A 26,230-nucleotide genomic window follows, 5' to 3' on the forward strand; every position below is an offset into this window, starting at 1 on the left:
ATTTGCTTAATGTGTGATTGCCTCTTCAAGCTGCTTTGACATTGATATTGACAATTTGAATACTATTGCTATGCTAAGTCTGTTTCTAAAATTGCATAGCAATGCCATTTGGTTTTGGCTGATTTGCATTTATCTGCATTATATTTTATGCTGTATTTATGTAACTGATCCTCAAACATATTATCAAAACCCTGGCGCACACTTTTAATTTAGTAAGCAGATAAGTGGCTTTTGTATCTGGATTGGTCTTGTGATCGGAGCTCATTCTGGTTTTGAACATCCCTTTCCACAATCGGACATCACATCCCTCAACAACAATTGTGATATAAGGGGCATCCATGTGGAGAGAATACTCAGTGGCTGAAAAAGTTCCAATCGTACAGAACCTAATCAGGACTCAAACGAATCTTGCATGGTAGAGGCTGCTTCCTCTATTTCTTTCACCCCCAAGGAAATATATGGTGAAGTAAAGAAATTTCTTGAGCTTCATTATTGACAACACAGCCATTTCTGCATTTCAAATTACCAAGTAAATCTCCAAAGTATTTTGGTCATTCTAAGTCCATGAAAGGCACAAAATATAACTCTTTATTTCTATTCCGTTTTAGTTTTCTTTTTGTTTCTTTCTGCGGTGACCTGACAACATACTCAGTGGCCACTTTATTAGGTACACACGCTTGTTAATGCAAATATCTGATCAGCCAATGATGTGGCAGCAACTCAATGCTTAAAAGCATGCAGACATGGTCACTAGGTACAATTGTTGCACAAACCAATTATTAAAATGGGGAATAAATGTGATTTAACTAACTTTGGCTGTTGAATGATTATTGGTGCCAGATGGGATAGTTTGAGTATTTCAGAAGCTGCTGATCTCCTGGGATTTTCATGCACAACAATCTCTCATGCAGAGATTCCTAACGTTCTTTATGCCATGGACCATTACCATTAAGCAAGGGGTCTGTGGACCCCAGTTTGGAAGCCTCTGCTCTGGAGTTTACAAAGAATTGTGCAAAAAACAAAATCATCCAGTGAACTGCAGTTCTGTGGGTAAAAACACCGTGTTAATGAAAGAGGTCAGAGGAGGATAGCCACACTGGTTCAAGCTGACGAGGGTGACAGTAACTCAAATAACCATGCACAACAATGGTGTACAGAAGAGCATCTTTGAATGCACAACACGTCGAACATTGAATTTGATTAGCTATAGTAGCATAAGGCCACACCAGGTTCTATGTTCACTCCTGTAACTAATAAAGTGGTCTCTGAATGTAAGTCACCAATTCTCTCCATTGTTTTTTTGTTTTGGAGGTAATCATTAAGCAATTTTACTGTGATTCTTCTTCTTTCATTTTTCAAACTGCTCTCAAAACTTGAATGGACCTGGCCCTTGGTTCAGAGGTCAATGGTGCCATTCTAGACCAGGTTTTGCAAACCAATAGCCCCAGAACATGGGCGGCCATGGTTGTGATAGAGCAAAAGTAGTGCAGTAATGAACCTTTGATGCTGTCCGAAAGAAGGACCGTAATCCACTGTCAGATATGTTGGAGAACCCTGTTTTCTTGTTAAACAGTTTGATCAATCAGGCTTGTTCCAGTGAGCTATGGTTAAATCACAGCCACAACCTTCACAAGAAATAAACAGCAAACAATATTTCCATTGAGCTTGGCCTCCAAAGACAAGAAAGGTTGAATCAATGGATGCTTTTATAGTTTAAAGTTGATGCATTAACAAGGCTTGACACTGAAGGTGATATACTCTGTGCAAATGTTTCCAGGCTTGATGATAAATGGAAAGCAGCATCTGAAAGGCCACAATCTGATGGACCTGGAACCAATCCTATGGCAAGCTATCTGCTAACTTAATTAACCCTTAGATTTCTGTTAAAACCTGTCTGGACTGTATTGAAATTCACCAGTGATTTACTGTTTCCTATCAGCTAGGACCTATGATATTAATGTTGGCAATAGATAAAGCATCCTTGAAGACAGTGGGAACTAACAGCAGAATGTGAATGAAGAAGCTGGATTAGATACAGCAGGCAAATCCTGTACTGAGGTCTTCCCATAGCCTTGACCAGAATGGAGAGCTTGCTGTAGTTGCAATCTTGAAGAGCCTTCTTATGCGCGTGAGGGAAGGATGAGGATTAGGGGATACAAGGATCTGCAGCTGTCTTGCTTGCTAAGCAAACAGCCACAGGGAGCATGGGTGAGATGTGAGGAAAGTTGATGTCTTTGCTGCTTGGTGGTACGGTCACCTAGCTTGGCAGTGCTAGCTGAGAAAGACTTGCATTGATTTAGCAACTTTGGTGACCTTTCAAACCAAGCGAAGGTAGTCACTATTAATATCAGAAAGCACCAGTTAGCTCCAATATGCAGTTAGATAAAGCTTCAAGGATAACTTGTTTAAAAGAATTAACATTGCAGTGGTCATTGCATTGAAGGGTCAGAAATTGAAGGATCGTGAACACTATTGATGTGCTGTTGTCACCAATGCCCAAATGTTTTCAAGGGGTCTGGAAACTGAAACCAAAAGTACAGAATCTGCTTTGGATTATCGATATCCCATCAGATATGGCGGATTTTCCAGCAGTAGAGCTCCCAGACTTTGGCTGCACCTTAAATCTTGGATCATGGTGAATCTCTTTCTTGTAGACTAGTAATTCCCAATGGGGTCAGTTACATGTCCTAAGGGGGCATTAGGGGAAATAGAAAATGGAGGGGCAGCATTCAAGGTTCTTGGGGAGGGGGCAATAAGCAGCAGCCTAACTTGAGGCACGAGACCTGACCAACCATTAGTAGAGCAGGCACTAATAAAAGAATGAAGCACTGGAACACAGAAAGAACCATAGCTCTTCACGCGGTGAGCATTCGTCATCGTAATACATCTGAAACTTGGCGATCTCATCTGACTATCAATCAAACAGACATTATTTGGGGTGCATAAATTAGCAACCAGGGCACCTAACACTTCCCCTTGATTCACGGCATGGCATGAGTTTATGCAATTAACAGTTGGTAAGTCAAGTATACTCTCTCGCCTTTCTCTGCAGATCTGTGGAAAACAGGTCATGCACTGATACAGCGCTGGCTGGAACCAAACGGTGAAATAGTGCCAATCGGTGAACCTGCCGACCCTGAGGATTCCTCTTGAGGTGTTCAAAGCGACCTCGACTTCATATGTGTGGTCACGAACCATCTTTGACGATTATGAAACCTAACATGATTGGTCAATCATGCTAATTAGGATAATATAAAGATAGCTTGCCAAACATCAGCTGTATCCTGACCACCATTCAGAATCCAGTCTGAACCCTTGTCATCGTAATTTTCGCTGCTGTGATCGTCTTTATCTTTGCATGCCTCTCCCATCATTCCATCAGTGTCAACTCATTGCCGTCGTCAACATCCGAAAGGCATTCCCAGTTTGTGTTAATTTTTTTTATTTTAATTTAGTCCCGTTAGTGTGCCAGGAAGGTTAACAATGATAGTGGTCTCATTGCTTCTTACAACATTTCCAAAGTGATAGCAAAGTGAGTAAAATCTCATACAATTGGTGAAAGATTGATATTGCCTGCTGTGTCAGGAGTGTTCATCACCATTCTCAAAATAGATAGTACTTTAAAATCAATTCTTCAGGGTAATAACTCTGTAGCTCATCATATTGATGAAATGAGTGAAGACATTGAATATCTACAATGCACAAAGCTACGAACACCAGAATTTGGGATACAACTGGTTGAGTCAACTATGCAAGACAACAAGGCATTCATTAAAAATGGAAAAGCTTATAAAGAGATTCTATATTTGTAAAACGTTACAAGCCGATGTCAATGGAGAATTAATCTACGACAAGCTCAAGATGTATATTGAGGATAAAAGTATTCCAGTTAGGAACATGATTTCTTGTGCAACAGATGGAGCACCATATCTGGCAGGTTATCATGCTGGTTTAGTGGCATTTATGAAAAAAGAAATTCCTAGTCTGTTTGCAATCTATTGTAATTCATCATCAACATCTCGCAGCCAAAAACCTCAGCCAGTGACTTTTGTAAAGCGTGACTGTTGTAATATCTGCTGTCAACAAAATTAAAGTTCTTCCATTAAATAGCAGAAAATTTCACCAGTTATGCCAAGACAACGATGAAGAGTTTGATTGTTTCTTCATACTGAAGTGTGTTGGCTGTCAAAAGGCTGCTGCATAAAATGATTCTTTGATCTTTTTGACTCTGTGCTTGAATTTCTACTTAAAGTCAACAAGAGCTTGGCAAACAAGATTGAACTTTTATGTGGAGATACGACACACGTAGCCGATCTGTATGACAGACTGAGTATTCTAAATATGAAACTGCAGGGTGAGAATTTCAATTTAATCCAGGCTGAAAGTGCAGTGTCCACTTTTATTAGAAAATTGAAAATATAAAGCAAAATATAGAGGGAAGAATGTTCTCAGTGTCCCTGCATGGAAAGTATGGCACTCTCTTTCACAGAGGGTAATTTGCAAGTGTACTGCAGTCACTGATGAAGGATTTTCAGAATCGATTCAAGAATTTGAATGATCTAGAAATTCTACATTGGGTAACTAACCATTTCTTTGCAAGGCGGTAAAACAGGAAGAGAGCTTGTAAGAAGAAATTATCAAGATTCAGAATGATGAAGAGTCAAAATGTCAAAGATGTCGGCTTTTGTGGTATGTAACTACACTACCATACAAAGTTTCCTGCTCTTTAGAGAAGAGCCAAACTGCTCTTCATTGCATTTTCATCCTCCTCCCTTGCTGAAAGAGGCTTCAGTGCAGTGAACCACATACTCACAAAAAACAGAAACTGCTTGGACATTGTTACACGTGGGGACTTAAAGCTTCTGTTGTCACAACTTGAACCAGATATTTCAACTCTTCTAAAAGCCATCAAACTCAAGGATCATATTGATATCGAAGCTGCTGTACAATTCAGAGGTGCTGTATAAGTTCAGTTTAAAGACGAAACTTTAAGCAGAATCATTTTTCTTATGTTGGCATATGATAGACGTATTTTTACTCTATGGGGGCACTGGAAAGTATTTTGTGCTTAAGGGGCATTGGCAAGTATGGAGGTGCTTCAGGGGGGTAGTTGGCTAAAAACAGTTGGAAACACTGATGTAGACAATGGCAGGTATGCCGTCTTTTTTGAACAAATCAGCCAGTGTGGAATTACTAAGCTCTGTGTGTGTGTGTGTGTGTGTGTGTGTGTGTGTGTGTGTGTGTGTGTGGTAAGGCACACTTAAAGAGTTACTTTGAACACTCCTGCCCTAAACTATCACTTTGCAGAGACACTGAGATAATCCAATCAACCACAACTGATAGTTATTGTCAATATGGGTTGACAATGAATGTCATCCACAAAAGCTACATTGTGTTTTATTGATGGTAGCAGGCAACGTGTGCCTGATGTGGAGTGGGTGAATGTTTCAGATGGAGGACGGGTGCTAATCGAAGTGGCATTTAGTTGCGGGAGTCGCAGTCATCCAAAATATGCCAGCATGCTCCTGATTTGTTGATGGTTGGAATGTCTTTTGACAGGCAGGAATTAAGTTATTCATTGTAGAACGTTCATAGCTGGTCCAGTTCAGGTTGGCTGAGCTGAGGACACTGATCAGAGCTGACTCAGGGCATTAACTGTGGTGTCTCGGTGATAGTAATATCCTTGGATGACAAGGGTAGGTGATGAGACTCTCCTGTTGGAGATGGTCATTGTCTGGCACTCTTCTTGTTACAGATGTTATTTGCCATCTACCCACTCTTTCCTGAATGTTATCTGAATCTTAGTGCATGTCGGCATGGGCTCCTTGAATGTTGAATGAACATTGTGCACTCATCAGCAAATTATTCCACCTGTTGGAACAAGATCAACGAGAGACAAATCCAGTGTGTATCTCATTGCTCTTAGTTGAATTGTCCCGCAAGATATTTTATATCTGCCCGAAAAGAACAGGCAATGCCTTTGTCGAATGTCTCACCACGAAGACAGCACCTCATTTGTTACGGCACTAGACTGATTAAGTTATGTGATCAGGTCCCTGCAATGCCATGTGAACCCATTGCCTTATAATTTGACCGTGAGTGATGTGAACTGTATTTGGCATTCTGGTCTTTGCACAGAGCACTGTGTAGGTGGAATGTTGCTTGGCATCATCACCACCACAGGGATTATTGTCACCCTCATCATCGTCGCTGTGAGCTGATGTCAGGACATCAAATGAGCAGTCTCTAGCGCTCAGTGCAGTTTGTTAAAATGCTTAGAATGTCTTACTCGCAGGGGGAACAAGGATAAATAACATTGTATAAATTTCTTTTAAAAGGCATAGCTTCACTTTGTAAGCAAATACCTGATAGGCAAAAGATAAACAGGAAAAAAAAGAGGAGGAATACCTTTCTAAAGAGTGAATGCCCACTCAATACCCTTGCCTCCTCTTCCACAGAGTTATAGCTAGGGATTGTCATCAGCCAAATGACTGCATTTGTATCACCTATACCAATTACTTAACACTTCTTGCTATTGCATTGCTGATTCAATTAATTTAAACACAGACCAGGAGCAAATGAGAGAAGCTTCTGGTGGATGGATGTGTGTGTGTGATTCCGATCTATACAGTGAGTGCATTCAAAGCTACACACACACAGTGCTGGAGGAACTCAGCAGGTCGGACGGTATCTATGGAAAAGAGTGAACAGTTAACGTTTTGGGCTGAGAGCCTTCATCAGGACTTGGAAAGACGATGAAAATTCAGAGTAAGAAGATGGGATGAGGGGAGTAAGGAGTGAAAGGTGGTAGTTGTGAAGGGGAGGAGATGAAGTGTTGCCTCAGCTGGAAGGACTGTTTGAGGCCCTGAATGATAGCGAGGGAGGAGGTGTAGGGGCAGTTTGCAAGGATAAGCACCAGGAGGGAGATCAGTGGGAAGGGACAGGTGGACAAGAGAGTCACAAGGAGAATGATGACTTTGGAAAATGGATGGGGGGAGAGTGAGAGAGATGTGCTTGGTGGTGGGATCCCATTGGAGGTGGTGGGAAGTTACAGGGAATTATGTGCCGGACGAATCGGCTGGAGGCGTAGTGGCATCAGCGCTGGACTTCGAAGCAAAGGCTCCCGAGTTTGAAACCAGCCGGTTGCCTCCCTCGCACGCTTTCCATCCGTGCAACGACGTTGAGCGTCGAGCTAACAACTCGGCCTCGTAAAAATAAGAAAGCCCGCTAAACAAAAAACACTGTCACGACGGCGTCCCAGTGACTCCACTCGGAGTTAAGGGCTTTTTTCTTCCTCTTTCTATGTGCCGGACGTGGAGGCCATTAGAGTGGTAGCTGAGGGCAAGAGGAATCCTATCCCTAGTGTGAAAGCAGGAGGATTGGCTGAGGGCAAAGGTTGAAGAGGTCCAGGTGAAGTCAGCTTTGATGCTGGAGGAAGTAAAGCCCCTTTCTTTGGAGGAGGAAGACATCTCATTAGTTTTGGAATGAAAAGCCTCATCCTGAGAACAGATACGAGGAACTGAGAGAAGGGGATGACAATTTTACAAACGACAAGGTGGAAAGAGGTATAGTCCAGGTAGCTCTGGGTTTATAAAAGATATCAGTAGTGAAGATGTCTCCAGAGATAGAGAAAGTGGAAGAAGGTTTTTGAAATTGATCAAATAAATTTGAGGGCATGGTTGAAGTTAGAGACAAAGTTGATTTAGTTGCCAAGCACATCATAGGTGTTGGAAGCAGGTTGACGAGCTCAGCATGGGTGCAGGAAGCAGCAACTTTCTGTTTTCCAGAGGGATCGCTTCCTAATTGACTCCCTTGTCACTTTCTGCTTTTGTGTGGGTTGCTTTGGGTTTTCTCATGTTAGTGACTGCATTCAGCTGAGTTCTTGTACAAAACTAAACCTCAATGTACTGGTGCTACGAATGAAAGCCACTTCAATAACCCTGGTGTAAATGGTCAGTCTTTGATGAGCAAGTTTTCCAGCATTGTTCATTGTATTTCTGCCCCACCCCGGCCTCTCGTGCAACCTTGATTTCCTTTCCTATACTTTTGCAGACTTCAGCAGCCTCCATTTGAAGCTCTGGAATTCCCTTCCTCTCTCTTGCTTTAAGACAATTCATACGATCAACCCCTTTCACCAAGCCTTTGGTCATTGGCTTCTTATGTGGCATTGTATCAACTTTTGTCAGTTAACAATCCTGTAGCAAATGCTCTATATAAATACAAGCTGTTCCAGTTGTGTTGCTTTTTGCACTGGGTTCCCCACAGAGAAATTCAAAAGCAGTTGTGTAGCATGACCAGCTGTAGAGAATGTCTTTACTTGCTCTGATGCAGAGCCCCTTTGAGGATGAGTTAATCCCTTTATAATTATATGGTTAGCTGAATGTTTTTCACTTATGAATTGAAATTAGGATATCAATAGACCCAAGTGGAGTTCACTGCAGAATAGAAATAGACATTTTTTCAGTGTTACATAACTATGTTGTGTTTTTACCTTGGTTACAAAATGACAGACTGCTTTGAGTGCCACACTTGGAGAGCATGGAGGGTCTTTCTCCCCTTTCACTAGAAATTTGAAATAAATACAAGAATTCTGGAAATATTCAGCAACTTGGGCATCACATTTAGAGAAGCAGAGTCGATCTTTTGAATTTAATGATTTTCTAAGTTCTTTCTACACTTGATACGTTGTGAGAGTGCATTGTGCATACAAATTCAATGTGTTTGGAGCAGAAGAAGGCCCCTCTGCAGCCTCAACTCCACAGTAGCCTTCCCCACCATTACCTCAACCACCGCCTACCTAGAGGTAGATAGATCAATAATCTGTCTACCTCTATTCAGAGACCTTTTCCTTCTCTTTGAGAAAGCAAAGTCCAAAGACGTTCAGACTTCTGCGAGAGATTTAACTCCATTTCTCTCTTAAAAAGACAGTTCCTTATTTTTAAGTATTAACTCTTTATCTTAGATTCTCCCACAAGTTGATTCTTTCGCAATCCTTTCTGCATCAACCTGTCAGTTCCCCTCAGATTATTTAATCATGCCCCTCACACTCATCCAAATTCTACTGGATACAAGCAGATATAAGCCAAACCTATACAGCCAATCTCCTATCCGCTAGCAGTCCATTCCAGCTATTATTCTACTAAGTATTCTCTGAACTGCCTGCAATGCGTTAACATCCTTCCTGAAATAAGGAGTGCAGCACTCTAAATATAATCTCTCTTGTGCTGTATGTAACTGAAGCTTGATCTCCCAACTTTGGTATTTAAATTTCCTTGCAATAAATCACAGCATTCTGTTCATTTCCCTCATTACATCATACCTGCTTATTAAACTTGCGCAAGTCATGCATTAAGTCACCAACATCTTCCTGCTTCTCAGAGCACCGGAATCTCTCCCCATTTAGGTATCATGCTATGTTTTTAAATTTCATAGCCACATGAACATTTTTACATTTTCCCACGTTGTACTCTATTTGCAAGATCTTTGCCCACTCACATATCTTGGTAGGATCATTACGTCATCTTCAAATTTTATTTGCAGGTGATCTTTTTGGACCTTTGTGTCATTTGTGTAAAACTGGCAACGATGTATTTAACCCCTTAATTCATGTTTTATTAAAGTCGGAAAATAATTGAGGCCCCAACACTGATTCTTGTGGCACTCATTATGTCTTCCGAACCATTTCTGCACACACTCCTCTTCCTGCTGGTCCTCTAATCTTCTAGCCATGTCACTATGTTACTTCCAGCACATTAACTTCCATTTTCTGCAATAACCTTTACACTTCATTATATGACTTCTGGTATCCCAGGTACAAAATATCCATCTTGTTACCTACTGCACATTGTATTTCTTCAAAACACTCTGATAAACTCGTCTAGCACTGTTTTCCCATTACAAAACCATGTTGATATTGCCTGATGCATAGATGTGCTTTTTTTGTGGCGTGACTATGTATTATTTGCATGCTATTTTGAATGTGCTGTGTATGTTTTGGCTCCAGAGGAATGCTGTTTCATTTGGCTATATTCATGTATGGTTGCATGATAATTATAATTGAATTTGAATTTGGATTTGTATTTTCAATGACCTTTGGCTTTTCAATGAATGATGTTTGCCAAGAACTTTCCAATGGCAAAAGTTAAGCTAAATGGCACCAACCAAGTACGCACACTTGAACTAGGGATAGCAATTCGTGATGGAAGTGTTTCTTACGTAAGATATTGTTAATGTCTGGAGATGTTGGTAATAGCCATTCACACTTATGCTGAGGAGCTGTTGGTGAGCAACTGGGTTTCAAATTCCTGGGATCTCGGATTAATATCTCAGTGGGCCCAACGCAGTGATAATTTTATGCTTTTCTTCATTCAGAGTCTCCAGAGGAGATTTTGGTATGTCACCAAAGACTCTAGCAAATTTTTGCAGATGTATGATGGAGAGCATTTTAAATGGTTGATATGGCGGCTGCAGTGAGCAAGTTCGCAAGAGGCTGCACAGGGTTAGGGGCTCAGCCAGCTCTATCACAGGCTCAAGGTTTCCCATTGTTAAGGACATTTTCAAAACTTATAGCAATGATAATGGCTTGCACTTCACTGCTGCCACAAAAAAACAACAAATTTGTATCATAAGACCATAAGAAATAGGAGCAGAATTAAGCCAGTCACCCCACTGAGTCACATAACTGATTGATTTTCCCTCTCAACCCCATTCTCTTGTCTCATCCCTGTAACCTTCAATATTCTTACTAATCATGAACCTATCAATCTCTGTTTTAAGTATACCCAATGACTTGGCCTCCACAGCTGCCCATGTCAATGAATTCCACAGATTCACCACCTTCTGGTTAAAGAAACTTCCTCATTACTGCTGTAAAGAGACACATCTCTGTTCTAAGGCTGTACCTTCCCGTATAAGACTTCCCCACTATTGGAAACATCCTTTCCATGCCTATTCTGTCTAGGTCTTTTAACATTTGATAAGTTTCAGTGAGATTCCTCCCACCCCACTTCATCTGATCGCTGGTGAATGCAGGTCCAGTGGCATCAAATGCTCCTCTTGTGATAACCCTTTCATTCCTGGGATATTTTCGTAGACCTTTTATGGATCATTCCAAATGCCAACACACCCTTTCTTAAGATATGAGGCCAAATCTTCTCACTTATATGACTGACAAATGCTTTATAAGTCTCAACATTGCATCCTTGCTTTTATAACCTAATCCTCTCAAAATGAATGTGATTATTGCATTTGCCTCGTTTAATATCAACTCAACCTGCAAGATAAAGTATAGGGAATTCTGCACAAGGACTCTCAAGTCCTTTTGCACCTGCAATTTCAGAATTTGTTTCCCATTTAGAAAATGGGTTATGCCTTTATTCCTTCTACCAAAGTGCATAATCATACTCCTTCCTACACTGTGTTCCATATGTCACTAATTTGCCCATTCCCCTAATCTGACCAAGTCCTTCTGCAGCCTTCCTGTTTTGTCAGCACTACCTACCTCTCCACCTGTCTTTGTGTCATCTGCAAATTTGGCTACAAAGCCTTCAGTTGCGTCATTCAGGTCATTAACCTATAGTGTGAAAAGTAGCAGAACCAAAATGACACCTGCAGAACATCACTAGTTAACAAGTACCAACCAGAAAAGACCCTCTTTATTCACTCTTTTTCCCTTTTGCTTGTCAGCTAATCTTCTGTCAAGCCTGTATCTATCCTGTGATACCCTGTTCAGCAGCCTCATGTGTGTCACCTTGCCGTTCAATCATACCGGTGCTTAAGAATGTGGTAATGTGCCTCAATGACTATTGTCCAGTGACACTTGTATCCACTGTGATGAAGTGCTTTGAGAGGGTGGAGATGAACTGAGGAATACACTCTGCTTTGCCTACTGTCACAAGAGGTCAACAACAGATGCCATTTCATTTGCTTTTCATTCAACCCTGGAACATCTGACTTTAGGATACTCTTGATTGACTACAGCTTGGCATACAATACTGTCGTCCCCTCAAAACTAACCAACAAGCTCCCAGACCTGGGCCTTAATACTTCCTCGTACAGCTGGATTTGCAGTTTCCTCACTTGCAGACCCCAGTCAGTTTGAATGGACAACATCACATCTCCTCCACAATCATCATCAGCACAGGTGCATCACAAGGCTGTGAACTTGATCCCCAGCTCTACTCACTTTATATTTATGACTGTGAGACAGCTCTGATGCCATATTCAAGTTTGCTGATGACACCACTGTCGATGGCTGAATCAAAGGTAGTGATGAATCAGCATATATTGTAGGAGGAAGATTGAAAACCTGGCTGAGTGGTTCCACAACAACCTCTCTCCCAATGTCAGCAAGACCAAGGAGCTGATAGCTAAAAGAGGAGGAAACCAGGGGCCCAGGACCTGTTCCTCATCAGGGGACGCAGAGGTAGATAGGGTCAACAACTTCAAATTTCTTGGTGTTAACATTTCAGAGGATCTGTTCTGGGTCCAAGTGTCATTGGTAGTGCTTTATTTTCTTAAGAGTTTGCGAAGATTCAGTATTTATATCATACTTAGACAAATTCTGTAGCTGTGTGGACTTCAGTAAGGCCTTTGACAAGGTTCCACACGGAAGGTTAATTAGGAAGGTTCATTTGTTAGGTATTAATATTGAAGTAGTAAAATGGATTCAACAGTGGCTGGATGGGAGATGCCAGAGAGTAGTGGTGGATAACTGTCAGGTTGGAGGCCGGTGACTAGTGGTGTACTGAGTCCAATGTTGTTTGCCATATACATTAATGATCTGGATGATGGGGTGGTAAATTGGATTAGTAAGTATGCAGATGATACCAAGGTGGGTGGCGTTGTGGGTAATGAAGTACGTTTTCAAAGCTTGCAGAGAGATTTAGGCCAGTTAGAAGAGTGGGTTGAAAGATGGCAGGGGGAGTATAATGCTGATAAGTGTGATGTGCTACATGTTGGTGGGACTAATAAAAATAGGACATACATGGTAAATGGTAGGGCATTGAAGAATGCAGTAGAACAGAGTGATCTAGGAATAATGGTGCATAGTTCCCTGAAGGTGGAATCTCGTGAGGATAGGGTGGTGAAGAAAGCTTTTGGTATGCTGGCCTTCATAAATCAGAGCATTGAATATAGGAGTTGGGATGTAATGTTAAAATTGTACAAGGCATTGGTGAGGCCAAATTTGGAGTATTGTATACAGTTCTGGTCACTGAATTATAGGAAAGATGTCAACAAAATAGAGAGTACAGAGGAGATTTACTAGAATGTTACCTGGGTTTCAACACCTAAGTTACAGAGAAATATTCAACAAGTTAGGTCTTTATTCTTTGGAGCGTAGAAGGTTGAGGGGGGATTTGATAGAGGTATTTAAAATTATGAGGGGGATAGAGTTGACGTGGATAGGCTTTTTGCATTGAGAGTAGGTGCGATTCAAACAAGAGGACATGAGTTGAGAGGGGCAAAAGTTTAAGCGTAACACGAGAGGGAACTTCTTTACTCAGAGAGTAGTAGCTGTGTGGAATGAGCTTCCAGGTAGAAGTGGTAGAGGCAGGTTCGGTATTGTCATTTAAAGTAAAATTGGACAGGTATATGGACAGGAAAGGAATGGAGGGTTATGGGTTGAGTGCAGGTCGGTGGGACTAGGTGAGAGTAAGCGTTCGGCACGGACTAGAAGGGCCAAGATGCCCTGTTTCCATGCTGTAATTGTTATATGGTGTGGTGGAGGGTATATTGACTGGTTGCATCCCAGACTGGTATGGAGGCACCATGCCTTTGAACAGAAAAGCTAACAAAAGGTAGAGGATATAGCCTAGTCCATCGTGGATAAAGCCCTCCCCGTCACTCAGTGAGCACATCTAAATGGAGCGCTGTCAGAGGAAAGCAACATCAGTCAAAGACCTTCACTGTTCAAGCATGCTGTCTTCTTGCTGTTGCCAAGAGGAGGGAGGAACAAGGGCCTCAGGTCCCACAGCACCAGGTTCGGGAACAGTTATTACCCCTCAACCATCAGACTCTTCAAACAGAGGGTATAACTTCACTCATCTTCACTCACACCAACACTGAACTGCTCCCACAACATATGGACTCATTTTCAAGGACTCTTCACTCATGTTCCCGATATTTATTGCTTATTTATTTACTATTCTTACTGTTTTTTTTTCTTTTTATATTGACATAGCTTGTTATCTTTTGTGTATTGTTGTTTGTCCATCTTGCTGTGTGGGGTCTTTCATTGTTTCTATTGCGCTTTTTTGTACTTACTGTGAGTGCCCAAAGTAAAGTAAGTCCCAGGGTTGTTTATAATGACAATACGTGCTTCCATAATAAATTTACTTAGAACTTTGAACCTTGTCAAAGGCTTTTGAAAATCCAAGTAAACTGTTTCTTTACCTATCCTACCTGTTATTTCCTCAAAGGATTCCATCAGCTTTGCCAGGCAAAATGTTCCCCTTAAGGAAACCATGTTGATTTTGACCTATTTTGTCATGTGCTTTCAAGTATTCCAAAGCCTTATGCTTCATAATGGGTTCTACTATTTTCCCGACCACTGAAGTCATGCTAACTGGCCTATTATTTCCTTTACTTTTGCTTCATCTCTTCTTGAAGAATAGAGTGACATTTGGAATATTCCATTCCTCAAGAAGCTAGTGCTTCTTGAAAGATAACTTCCAATGTCTCCAAAATCTCTTCAGCTGTCTCTTTTAGAACCCTAAAGGTATATTCCTTCTGATCCAGGTGATTTATCTACCTTCAGCTTCCCAAACACCTTCTCCTTAATAAATAGCAGCTACACTCACTTCAGCCCCTGACATTCTTGAGCTTCTGACATGCTGAGGGTGTCTTCCATGGTGAATACTAATGCAAAATATGTCTTAAGGTCTAAAATAAAAATACTCATTCAGTTCATCTACCCCATTATTACCTCTCCAGCATAATTCTCCCGCTTTTCTTTTGCTATTTATTTGGTAGACTCTTTTAAATTATCAGATAGCTCACCTCCTTAATTCATTTTTTCTTTGCTTTTTTATTTGCCTTCCGTTAGTTTTTAAAAGCTACCCAATCGATGAGCTTCAGACAAGGTTTTGCAATATGTTTTGCCCTCTCGTTTGCTTTTTGTGCAGTCTTTGATTTCCTTTGTCAGCCATAGTTCTCCTTCAGTTATTCTCAATGTCAGTGACAACAGTCAGAACATTGAGTATAAACATTGGGATGTTGTGGTGAAGTACAAGGCATTGATGAGACAAATTGGGCATGTTCTCAAACAAGAGAAAATCCGCAGATATTGAAAATCCGAGTAACAAATACAAAAACTGGAGGAACTCAGCAGGCCAGGTAGCATCTGTGGAAAAAAGTAGAGTTGACGTTTCGGGCTGAAATCCATCAGCAGGAATTAAATTGACTTTATTACTTACATGAGGAGTAAAAATCTTTACGTTCAATCTCCATCAATGTGCAATATATAATAATTTATAATAAATAGTATGTACAACAGGACAGACTTAGAAATACAATTTTATCAACATGAGTTAATCAGTCTGATGGCCTGGTGGAAGAAGTTGTCCCGGAGCCTGTTGGTCCTGGCTTTTATGCTGCGGTACTGTTTCCCGGATGGTAGCAGCTGGAACAGTTTGTGGTTGGAGTGACTCGGGTCCCCAGTAATCCTTCGGGCCTCTTTTACACACCTGTCTTTGTAAATGTCCTGAATAGTGGGAAGTTCACATCTACAGATGTGCTGGGCTGTCTGCACCACTCTCTGCAGAGTCCTGCATTTGAGGGAAGTACAGTCCCCATACCAGGCAGTGATGCAGCCAGTCAGGATGCTCTCCATTGTGCCCCTGTAGAAAGTTCTTAGGACTAGGAAACCCATATCAAACTTCTTCAACTGTCTGAGGTGAAAGAGGCGCTGTTGTGCCTTTTTCATCACACAGCTGGTATGTGCAGACCACGTGAGATCCTCGGTGATGTTTATGCTGAAGAACTTAAAGCTGTTCACCTTCTCAACCCCAGATCCATTGATGTCAATAGGAGTTAGCCTGTCTCCATTCCTCCTGTAGTCCACAACCAGCTCCTTTTTTATTTGCGACACCAAGGGAGGGGTTGTTTTCTTGACGCCACCATGTCAAGATAATGATTTCTTCTCCGTAGGCTGCCTTGTAATTGAGATAAGGCCAAACAAGGTAATGTCATTAGTTTGGAGCTGTGGGTGATTCCACAGTCATGGGTATGCAGAGAGTAAAGGAGGGGGCTTAGGACACAGCCCTGAGGGACATCTGTGTAGAGGGTCAGAGGGACAGAGGTGAGGGAACTCTCTCTTACCACTTGCTGGCAATCTGACAGAAAGTTCAGGATCCAGCTACACAAGGCAGGGTGAAGGCTGAGGTGTCTGAGCTTCTTGTCTAGCCTGGAAAATGTTATGGTGTTGAATGCTGAACTGTAGTCCGACAGCATCTCACAGAAGCATCCTTCTTCTCCACACGTGTAAGGACAGGGTGTAGAGGTGTGGCTATTGCATCATCTGTTGATCAGTTGTGTTGGTAGGTGAATTGTAGGAGGCCCAGTGTGGGAGGACTGGAGAAAAAAAGCTGAGGAGTAGATTTGAAAGGTTGGGGGAGGGGAGAGAAAAGCACCAAGCGATGGGTGAAACTTGAACAGAGAAGGATGAAGCAAAGAGCTAGGAGCTGATTGGTGAAAGAGACAGACCATGGAAAAAAAAGAAGGGAGGAGGAGTACAAGAGTGAGCCAATGAGTGGGCAAGGAGATAACATGAGAGAGGGACAAAGGGATGGGAAATAGCGAAGAAAGGGGTGGATGGAGGTATTACTGGAAGTTAGAGAAATGAATGTTCATGCCTTCAGGTTGGAGGCTACCCAAATAAAATATAATGTGTTGTTCCTCTGACCGAAGTGTGGCCTTATCCCGACAGTGGAGGAGCCCATGGATGGTCATATCGGAATGAGAATGGGAAGTGGAATTAAAATGGGTGGCCACTGGGAGATCCCACTTGTTCTGGCGTACAGAGCAAAGATGCCCGGCGAAGCAGTTTCCCAATCTACATCAGGTCTCACTGATATGCAAGAGGCCACACTGAGAGCACCGAATACAAATACTATGATTCCAACAGTCACAGGCGAAGTGTCGCCTCACCTGGAAGGACTGTTCGGGGCCCTGGATGGTCTAGGACAGGGGTCAGCAACCTTTACCACTGAAAGAGCCACTTGGACCCGTTTCCCACAGAAAAGAAAACACTGGGAGCCGCAAAACCCGTTTGACATTTAAAATGAAATAACACTGCATACAACGTTTTTTTTGCCTTTATGCTATGTATAAACAAACTATAATGTGTTGCATTTATGAAATTGATGAACTCCTGCAGAGAAAACGAAATTACATTTCTGCATGCAACAAAAACATTTTGAACTCCGAAAAAAAGACGTTGGGTTGAAAGTTACTTTTAAGTAAAATACTCAATGTCTATTTGAGTCCTTCTTGTATTTATGAAAAACGCCGAACTTAAATTTTCCGCCAGCAGCAAACCAAAAATAACATCAGCCAGCTGTCAGCCTGAAAAATAAAAGGACTATTTCACTGAACAATGAAAAAATATGAATATACATAAAATAATAGGCAATTAAAATATTTATCATACTTGGTTAATGGGATTTCTGCTCCTGGACCTCAGCGCACAGCGTCTGCACATCAGGGCTGTATGACGTCACCTTCATCTTTACACAGGATCGCAAGCTGTCATCTGTGAGGCATGCGCGATGTTTGTTTTTAATAAAGTTCATGTTGGAGAACACCTGCTCACTTACATATGTGGATCCAAAGATCGACAGGACTCAAAGCGCATACTTTTTAATGTTTACATAAATGTCGGGCATAGCATTCCATGTTTCGAACACAAGTTTGTCCGGTTTTGGAAGGTTTTCAATATCACTCCATTTGTGTTTCTGAGCAAGAACGGCCTTCTGACGGGCAACATCTTCAAGGTCTGCTGTCAAGCGTCTAAACTTGGACACCCATATGTCTTTGTCGGCTATGTCGGCCAGTTCCATCTCAAGATCAGGTTGACTCACACCTGACAATGCAGTCGTATTCAGTAGGGAAGGATCGATGCTTAAGGGAGTGACCGGGAAGGATAATGTGTTTTTTTCCTCTCTGAACTCACAGAAGCGTTTCCCAAACGATGTTTGCATTGCGATGATTGCAGAATGTAAATACTCCGAAATTATCATGTCGTGACCTTGTTTGAACTCTCTCAAATTGGAGAAGTGAGACAAAGTGCCTTTCTGTAAATCTCTGGCAAGCAACGTCAACTTGCGCTCGAATGCCAAAACATCCTCCAACATGTGCAGGGCTGTGCGTCCTTTCCCCTGAAGAGCTGTGTTCAGCGTGTTCAGGTGCGCTGTCATGTCTACCATGAAGTGTAGCTTTTCCAGCCACTCTGGCTGTTGCAGCTCAGGAAAGGTGAGCCCTTTGCTGCCCAGGAAAGTTTTCACTTCTTCCAGACACGCGACAAAGCGTTTCAGCACCTTCCGTCTGGACAGCCAGCGATAAAAACACGTTGTAGCGGTGTCAGTAAACTGCAGTCAAAGATAGCTTTATTCGAACTAAACAGCCTTGCTTTTAAGCCTCCCTCAACCCAGCCCCCATGGACGCAGATGCTGCAAAAGACGCGTACTCACAAACCCCCGTAGGCTATCTCCCTTAGCCGGAATGCTGGCTACTTGTGAGGAAATGTGTCGCCACACTTAGATTGTACAAGATCACCATAATCTTCAAATTTAGAATTACATTTCAAAAGCTAACAAACTAACATAAAATACATTTTAATTAAATACTGACCAATTATTTCCCAAAGCCACAGGGAGCCGCAGCACAGAGGTGAAAGAGCCACAAATGGCTCGGGAGCCGCAGGTTGCCGACCCCCGGTCTAGGAATTGACAACGAGGGAGTTAAAGCCCTAACATTGACCAGAGTTTCTCTAAACTTCACGCAGAGAACTTTTCCCATTGAGTTAGATTTCTCAATCCCAAGCACCTGATGGTAGCAGAAAGCAACCGATTAATCAGGTTCAAAGTCACAATCGTAGATTATTGCACTCCTTTCCATTGACCAGATCATTTGTTAGCTGGGACTTGATGCCTTTTTAAATAATTTAAATGTGAACAGCATAGCTTTACTGTGCATTGCTCTTGTCTGTAAGGCAGTCAGCGTTGATGCTGTCATTGTAATTGCTAAGTCTCGTTCAAAATAAAAATATTCAATTCCTTTCAAAAATACAATTTGTTGAATTGGCATCTGAGACTGAGCTTCCACATTGTGCGTGATCTACAGGTTAAAGAATGTGTTTGTGTCGACCTTGCTCTTGATCTGTAATATTGAACAGGACATTGATACAACCTAAGGCTGTAAAAAGTGACATTCATCTTCATTTTAGGCCCAGTTACAAATGAAACAAGCATCTAACAATATATTTGGATAAAAACAGAGTTATCTTCAATCTTTTACAATGACTGCACTTTATTTAAATATCATTTATAACAATGGCATACAACCTGTTTGCAGCAACCACAATCTTTGAAATATTTCAGCCACAGGTCCTCATTTGGCTTCCACACCTTAGCTCTGCCCAAAAGTACCTTAACAAACAAGAGAAAATCTGCAGATGCTGCAAATCCAAGCAACACACACAAAATGCTGGAAGAACTCAGCAGGTCAGGCAGCATCTATGGAAAAAAGAAGTCAACGTTTCCTGCCAAAGGGTCTCGGCCTGAAACGTCGACTGTGCTCCTTTCCATAGTTGCCTCCTGGCTCACTGAGTTCCTCCAGCATTTTGTTTGCCCCACCAATACTTTGTCAAGTTTATTGTCTTGTGCACAGTACAGTGAGGTACACGCAATTGAAAGCTTACAGCAGCATCACAAGTGTATACATTAGAAAACACACTGTGCATGACTTAAGTACAATTTATGCTTAGTTTGTACAAAAAAAAAATTAAAAATTACATTAGTTCAAAAATGCAATTAGAGACAATTCCATGCTAGTGCAAAAGGTGGTCTGTAATGTTCATTCGTTGAGGTAGGATTGTGTTTTTCAGTTTGGATCAATAATCTGATTGAGGGCTATAGGAAACTGCTCTGAAACTATACGAGAGCATTTAGCACGTCTGCTGTCCTTGATTACAGGGAAATACCAACTATTAAATAGGCATACACTGAACTAAAAGCATAAGAGGACTCATGTTAGTTTATTATGAGAAATGTTATGGTTTTTGTATTGGATAAAAATAAAATCCAATAGAACTATTTTTATGAAATCCATTTTGGCCAAACTACACAAAGGCTTACACTTGATGTCAAGTGCTATTGTAGCAGGGAATTGGGAGTACAGCAAGCTAGAATGATGGTATATGCTTTATTACGTTAGTCGTTTATAGCAGAAAGTTGAGTGAATGTTAATTAAATTTGGGCATAATGTTAAAATGATTTTTCCCAACAGGTCTGGGATGGCACCAAATGCCCACACCCATTGAGGCTGGTCCCAGTGGCCGCGGACGCCTTGGAAGGAGATCTCAGTGAAATCCGTGGACTGAGCCAGATGGCTGTGGACGTACTGGTGTACGATAATCACACTAGAGTTGCCAACTCCCTCAAGGTACCCTGTCTGCACACCGACAGTATAGGATAGCTGGCAGAGAAATAGGAAATGGCAGCAATCAGAAATGATGGCTTCTGCCGAGTGGGTTATTGACCTGAATCAACCCTGTTTCTCTCTCCACAGATGCTGCCAGACCTGCTGAGTATCTGGAACATTTTCTGTTAATATTTCACATTTTGCAATTACAACAAAGAGGGGGTGGGTAGAGGGGAGAGTAAAGGGGAACTAAAACCAGAGACATCTAATGAATTGCTCATAATCTGACAAAAATTATAAACAAAATATATAAGCATTGCATTTTATTGTGGATGAATTTTAAGTTGATTTCATATGACATGTATCATTTTATAAGGAACATCAACAATAAGCTGCTTTGGTAATTCTTGTAAACATAATACACCCATAAAAATCCGTTGTGTATGAGCACATCATGAAATGAACTAGAATCGTTAGAAGTGTTACGGGCAGACAATTGATTACAAAATAAAGCATTACCAAAAGAGGGAGGGAGAGATAGATAGATACTTTATTGATCCCAAAGGAATTTACAGTGTCACAGTAGCATTACAAGAGCACAGATATAAATAATAGAAGAGAAGTAGAAAGAATGAAAGATAAATTACCTCAAACAGTCTTAACAGGAGGGGGTCATCACTTACCCAGCTAAAGATTGACTTGTTATAGAGCCTGATGGTCAAGGGTAAGAATGACCTCATAAAGTATTTTTGGAGCAACACACTTGTCTTACTCTATTACTAAAAGTGCTCCTCTGTTCAGCCAAGGTGGCATGCAGAGGGTGAGAAACATTGTCCAGAATTGCCAGAATTTTCCGTAGGGTCCTTTGTTCTACCACAGTCTCCAGTCTGTCCAGTTTGACTCCTTTAACAGAGCCAGCTAGTCTATTGAGAGGAGGATGGAAAGAGACTTCAAGGAAGTAATACACACAAAATGCTGGAGGAATTCAGCAGGTCAGGCAACATTTATGGAAAGGTATAAAGAACTGACATTTTGGGCCGAGACCCTTCATCAGACCTTCCTTGAGAAGATAATGCTTGTAAAGGATATCGTAAGTCAAATGAGAAAAGTCGGAGCAGCAATAGTGTATATTTTAGTAATCATTCAGATTTGAATCTACTGTTAGAGAACAATATCCCCTTCAAGCTGGAGCCAACAGGACGGCCCAGTGGGACTGGCAGTAGCTTGTGGTATTGTGGTCTCTGCTCTCCTTGCTCCCCATTCCTCCTGCTCTGCTTCCCTGGTGGAAGCTGGAATGGTTTGTACATCAGTGTGAGCAGAGCGATACTGGATCATAAGCTGCCTCACTTTCCACGAGGTGATCACTATAGAAAATCCCTTTTTGTCCTGTTTCCACTTTGCTTCATCTCAATAAATAAATTGTTCACTCCATATTGGTTACAGAGTTAACAGTTTGGTCCAGCTGTGAAATGAGACTGTGCTTGGTTTCTGATCAGCTGCCATAGTCAGCAGGACCTGGATCTTTCCTGTCCATTTTTGTTTTGCCCACTTGGTATGTTCTTGAATATATGGCTCGCGACCTTTCAGTGTCATTTCTGCAATGAGACATCTTCCTGCCCAGACTGTGACCAGTAGATCTATTATTTATACTAGTGGTAGTTTTCTTAAATTCTGTCAAATTACCCTGTGTCCTGCTTGCTAGAAAACAGTTTCTGCTATGTATGCTCATTTGCTGCTATCGAACGTGACTTGTGATCCCAAGCCACGCAGGATGACAGTCACGTCTCGATCGACCATCAGCGTCTTCGGCAAAATCTCATCATCCTGCCTGCTGAGGCAAAGCACTGATGCCGTATGCTTAGAACTGTGAAATGATAGACCTAACCCCAATCCAGCATCATCTTTTGTCCATTTTCAATAGACCCACTTGCATTGTCTTTAATCATCTCATTTAAATTGTTGGTAAAGAGAATAAAAATATTATTTAGAAGAATGGGCAGACTAATGGGGATCATACTATATAAAGCCACAGAGGACTGATTCGGCCACTTGGCCTCTCAAGCCTAATCAGCCAATTTGTAAAATCATGCTTGACACTGTACCATATCACCTTCTCCTATTTATGCCATGTCACTTGACCTTTCAAATCCGAACTCTTATCATTCTCAGCGACTGAACCCCACAACTCTCTTGGACAGAGAATTCCACAGACTCGCTGCTCCCTGGGCAGAGAAATTTCTTCTCATCTCTGCCCTCAACAGTTGAGGCTATATTTTAAGATGCTATCTCCTTGTTCAGGATGTTCCAATAAGGAGAGGATGGAGTCCCTACAGTTACAATGCCAACTTGTTGCTATCTGACATATGGCCCACTATAGCGGAGTCATGTGCAAGCCTGTGTATGGGCTTAGCCACAAATCTGGACACACAGCTGCGAGGAATACTGAGTGGAGGGCTGAGGATACAGCCTTGGACTGAAACCAGTTGTGCCAGAGTTGCTGTTGCCTTTCCTAACTTTTTGTAGTCTTTTGGTCAGATGGTCAAGGATCCAGTTGCAAAGGGAGTTGTTGAGGCTCAGGTCTAGGAGTTTGGAGATGAGTTTGCATGGAAATATCGTATTGAAAGCAGAGTTGTAATCCATAAGATATAGGAGTACATTTAGTTCGTTTGGCCCTTTGAGTCTGCTCCACCATTTCATCATGGCTGATCCAATTTTCCCCTCAGCCCCAGTCTCCTGCCTTCTCCCTGTATCCCTTCATGCCCTGACCAATCAAGAATCTATCAACCTTGGCCTTAAATATACATAAAGACTTGGCCTCCATAGATGCCTGAGGCAAAGAATTCCACAGATTCACCACTCTCTGGCAAAAGAAATTCCTCTGCATCTCTGTTTAATGAGGACAGCCCTCTTTCTGAGGCTGTGTCCTCTGATCTTAGACACTCCCACCTTAGGAAACTTCCTGTCCACATCCACTCTATCAAGGCCTTTCACCATCTGATAGATTTCAATGAGGTCACCCCTTGTTTCTTCTGAATTCTACTGACTACAGGTCCAGAGCCATCAGATACTCTTCATATGACAAGTCATTCAATCCAGGAATCATTTTCATGAAACCTGTCCAGTTTCAGCACATTTTTTCTAAGATAAGAGGCACAAACCTGCTCACAATACTCCAAGTGAGGCCTTACCACTGCTTTATAAAGTCTCAACATTACAACCTTGCTTTTATATTCTAGTCCTCTTGAAATGAAGGTGAATATTGCATTTGCCTTCCTCACCAGAGACTCAAGTTACACAAGGACTCCCACGTTCCTTTGCAGCTCAATTATTATTTGTTTTCCTTCCATTTAGAAAATAGTCAACACTTTAATTTCTTCTACCGAAATGCATGACCATGCACTTCCCAGCATCTGCCATTTCTTTGCCCATTCTCCTAATCTAAGTCCTTCTGTATCCTCTTTACCTCCTCAGAACTACCTGCCCCTCCACCTATCTTCATACTGTCTGCAAACTTTGTAACAATTCCATAATCCAAATCATTCACATATAACATAAAAAGAATCGGTCCCAACACAGACCCCTGTGGAACACCACTAGTCACCGGCTGCCAACCAGAAGAGGCTCCCTTTACTCCCACTCTTTGCTTCCTGGTAATCAGTCACTGCTTTATCCATGGCAGAATCTTTCTTGTAATACCAGGGGTTCATGGCTTGTTAAGTAGCCTCATGTGTGGCATCTTCTCAAAGGCTTACTGAAAATTGAAGTAAACAACATCAACCAATTCTCCTTTGTTAATCTTGCTTATTATTTCTTATGAAAATTCCAATGGATTTGAGGAAACCATGCTGACTACGGCCTATTTTACCATGTACCTCCAAATACCCTGAGACCTCATCCATAATAATCAACTTCAACCACTGAGGTCAGACTAACTGGCCTATAGTTTACATTCGTCTGCCTCTCTCCCTTCCTGAAAAGTGGAATGACATTTGCAATCTTCCAGTCTTCCAAAACCACTCCAGAATCTATTGATTCCTGAAAAATCTTCACTAATGCCTCCACAATCTCTTCAGCCACCTCTTTCATGACACTGGGGTGCAGTACATCCGGTCCAGGTGACTTATTGACTTTCAGACATTTAGGTTTTCCAAGAACCTCTCTTTAGTTATGGTAACTCCACACACTTTATGACCCCTGACACCTGGAACTTCCACTGTACTGCCAATGTCTTCCACAGTGAAGACTGATGCAAACGATAGCCAATAAAGAATGGTTTAACGGAGGTGTCGTTGAGCTGATAGGGATATATCACCACACTTGATCATTCCTGGCTGTGTTTTCACTAAATATCCTGAAAGTGAATTGGTGTTCTGAAAACAGCCTAGTCTACATTTGGTCATTTTGCAGCATTTCTTTAATCAGCTGGTCAGTTCATGGCCATGGTAACTCTTCAAACCTCAGTAGGGACATTTGTCAGCTGGTCAGTTTATGGCCCTGTTAATTCTTCGAGCTTCTGAAAGGACTTTTTGACAGCTGGTCAGTTTACTGTCATGATTAACTCTGAACCTCAGTAAGAACTCTTCGACATTTGGTCAGTTTATTGTCATGGTAACTCTTAGTACCTCAGTAATGACTGTTTGTCAGCTGGCCAGTTTGCTGCCATGGTAACTCTTCGAACCTCAGTATGGATCGTTTGTCAACTGGTTAGTTTACTGTCATGGTATTCTTCGAAACTCAGTAAGGACTGTCCGTCAGTCTTGCAGTGATCCGGTACTGTTAGTATGCTTGTGTGTCTGCCTATACTGCCTGTGTATGTATGTGCGACAAGCCCCCCATCTAGAGGTGCTACCCCTCCCATGCACCCCATGAAGATGACGACTGGCTCATCATCTGTTGGTCCCCACCAATGCCCAGCTCTCACCTGTGGCTCCTCGTAGCTGTTTGCATGCGGCAGCGGCCACACCCCGGGCAACAGCTTCGACAGGCTGGCTAAACCAGGTGCGGGTAGCCAATGGGTCTGAAACCCTTGGTGAGATGGGAATTTGCTCATCACAGCATGCGGAGACTGCTTCGGTGGATCAGGCGGAGGAAACCCCGGGGGTTCGGTGGCTGAGAAGGCGTTGCAGCAGCGCGTCGTGGAGTGCGTAGAGCACTTAAGAAGATGTGGCCCTCCTAAGCAGCCAAGGAAGTTGCCAGACGGAACGATTTTTCATGCCACTGGATCCTGACTTCTGAGGCCGAGAGAGTGGGATCGTCTCTGTGTGAGGCTTTTCCACTTTAATGTCTTTCACGCACCGGTTACATTGTGCAATATCCATCTCCCAACCTTCAATTCCTACCAGTCTTTTACAGGTCCTGCGGTGATGGGGGAGGGGTGAAACAACAGGTGGAGGTGACCACTGGGAGTTGTAGTCACAAACCCGCACGTAGGCAGTCTTTGGGCAGGTGGTCGTTCTTCTCTGTAGCCGGGGCAGCAGAGGAGTCCAGCAGCACCAGTGACGACTGAGCAGTCCTTTTCAGGACAGCACTGCTCGCCCTTTGATAGGGAGGGGCCTAGAAAAGGTGGCTTAAACATTGCCTGCCCTACAGA

The 26,230-nt window shown here is 42.2% G+C and overlaps 1 protein-coding gene across 3 annotated transcripts in view; it reads left to right on the top strand.

Annotated features, from left to right (window-relative positions):
- The window catches only part of pot1 (protection of telomeres 1 homolog), a 358,923-nt gene that overhangs the window by 279,221 nt on the left and 53,472 nt on the right, over positions 1-26,230 (top strand). For all 3 annotated transcript variants that reach the window (XM_059977893.1, XM_059977894.1, XM_059977895.1), the window contains one exon: positions 20,506-20,661. In XM_059977893.1, the coding sequence (XP_059833876.1) occupies positions 20,506-20,661 (156 nt within the window). The remainder of the gene's footprint in view (positions 1-20,505; positions 20,662-26,230) is intronic.

This window comes from Hypanus sabinus, chromosome 8, assembly GCF_030144855.1.
Source record: "Hypanus sabinus isolate sHypSab1 chromosome 8, sHypSab1.hap1, whole genome shotgun sequence".
Taxonomy (NCBI): domain Eukaryota; kingdom Metazoa; phylum Chordata; class Chondrichthyes; order Myliobatiformes; family Dasyatidae; genus Hypanus; species Hypanus sabinus.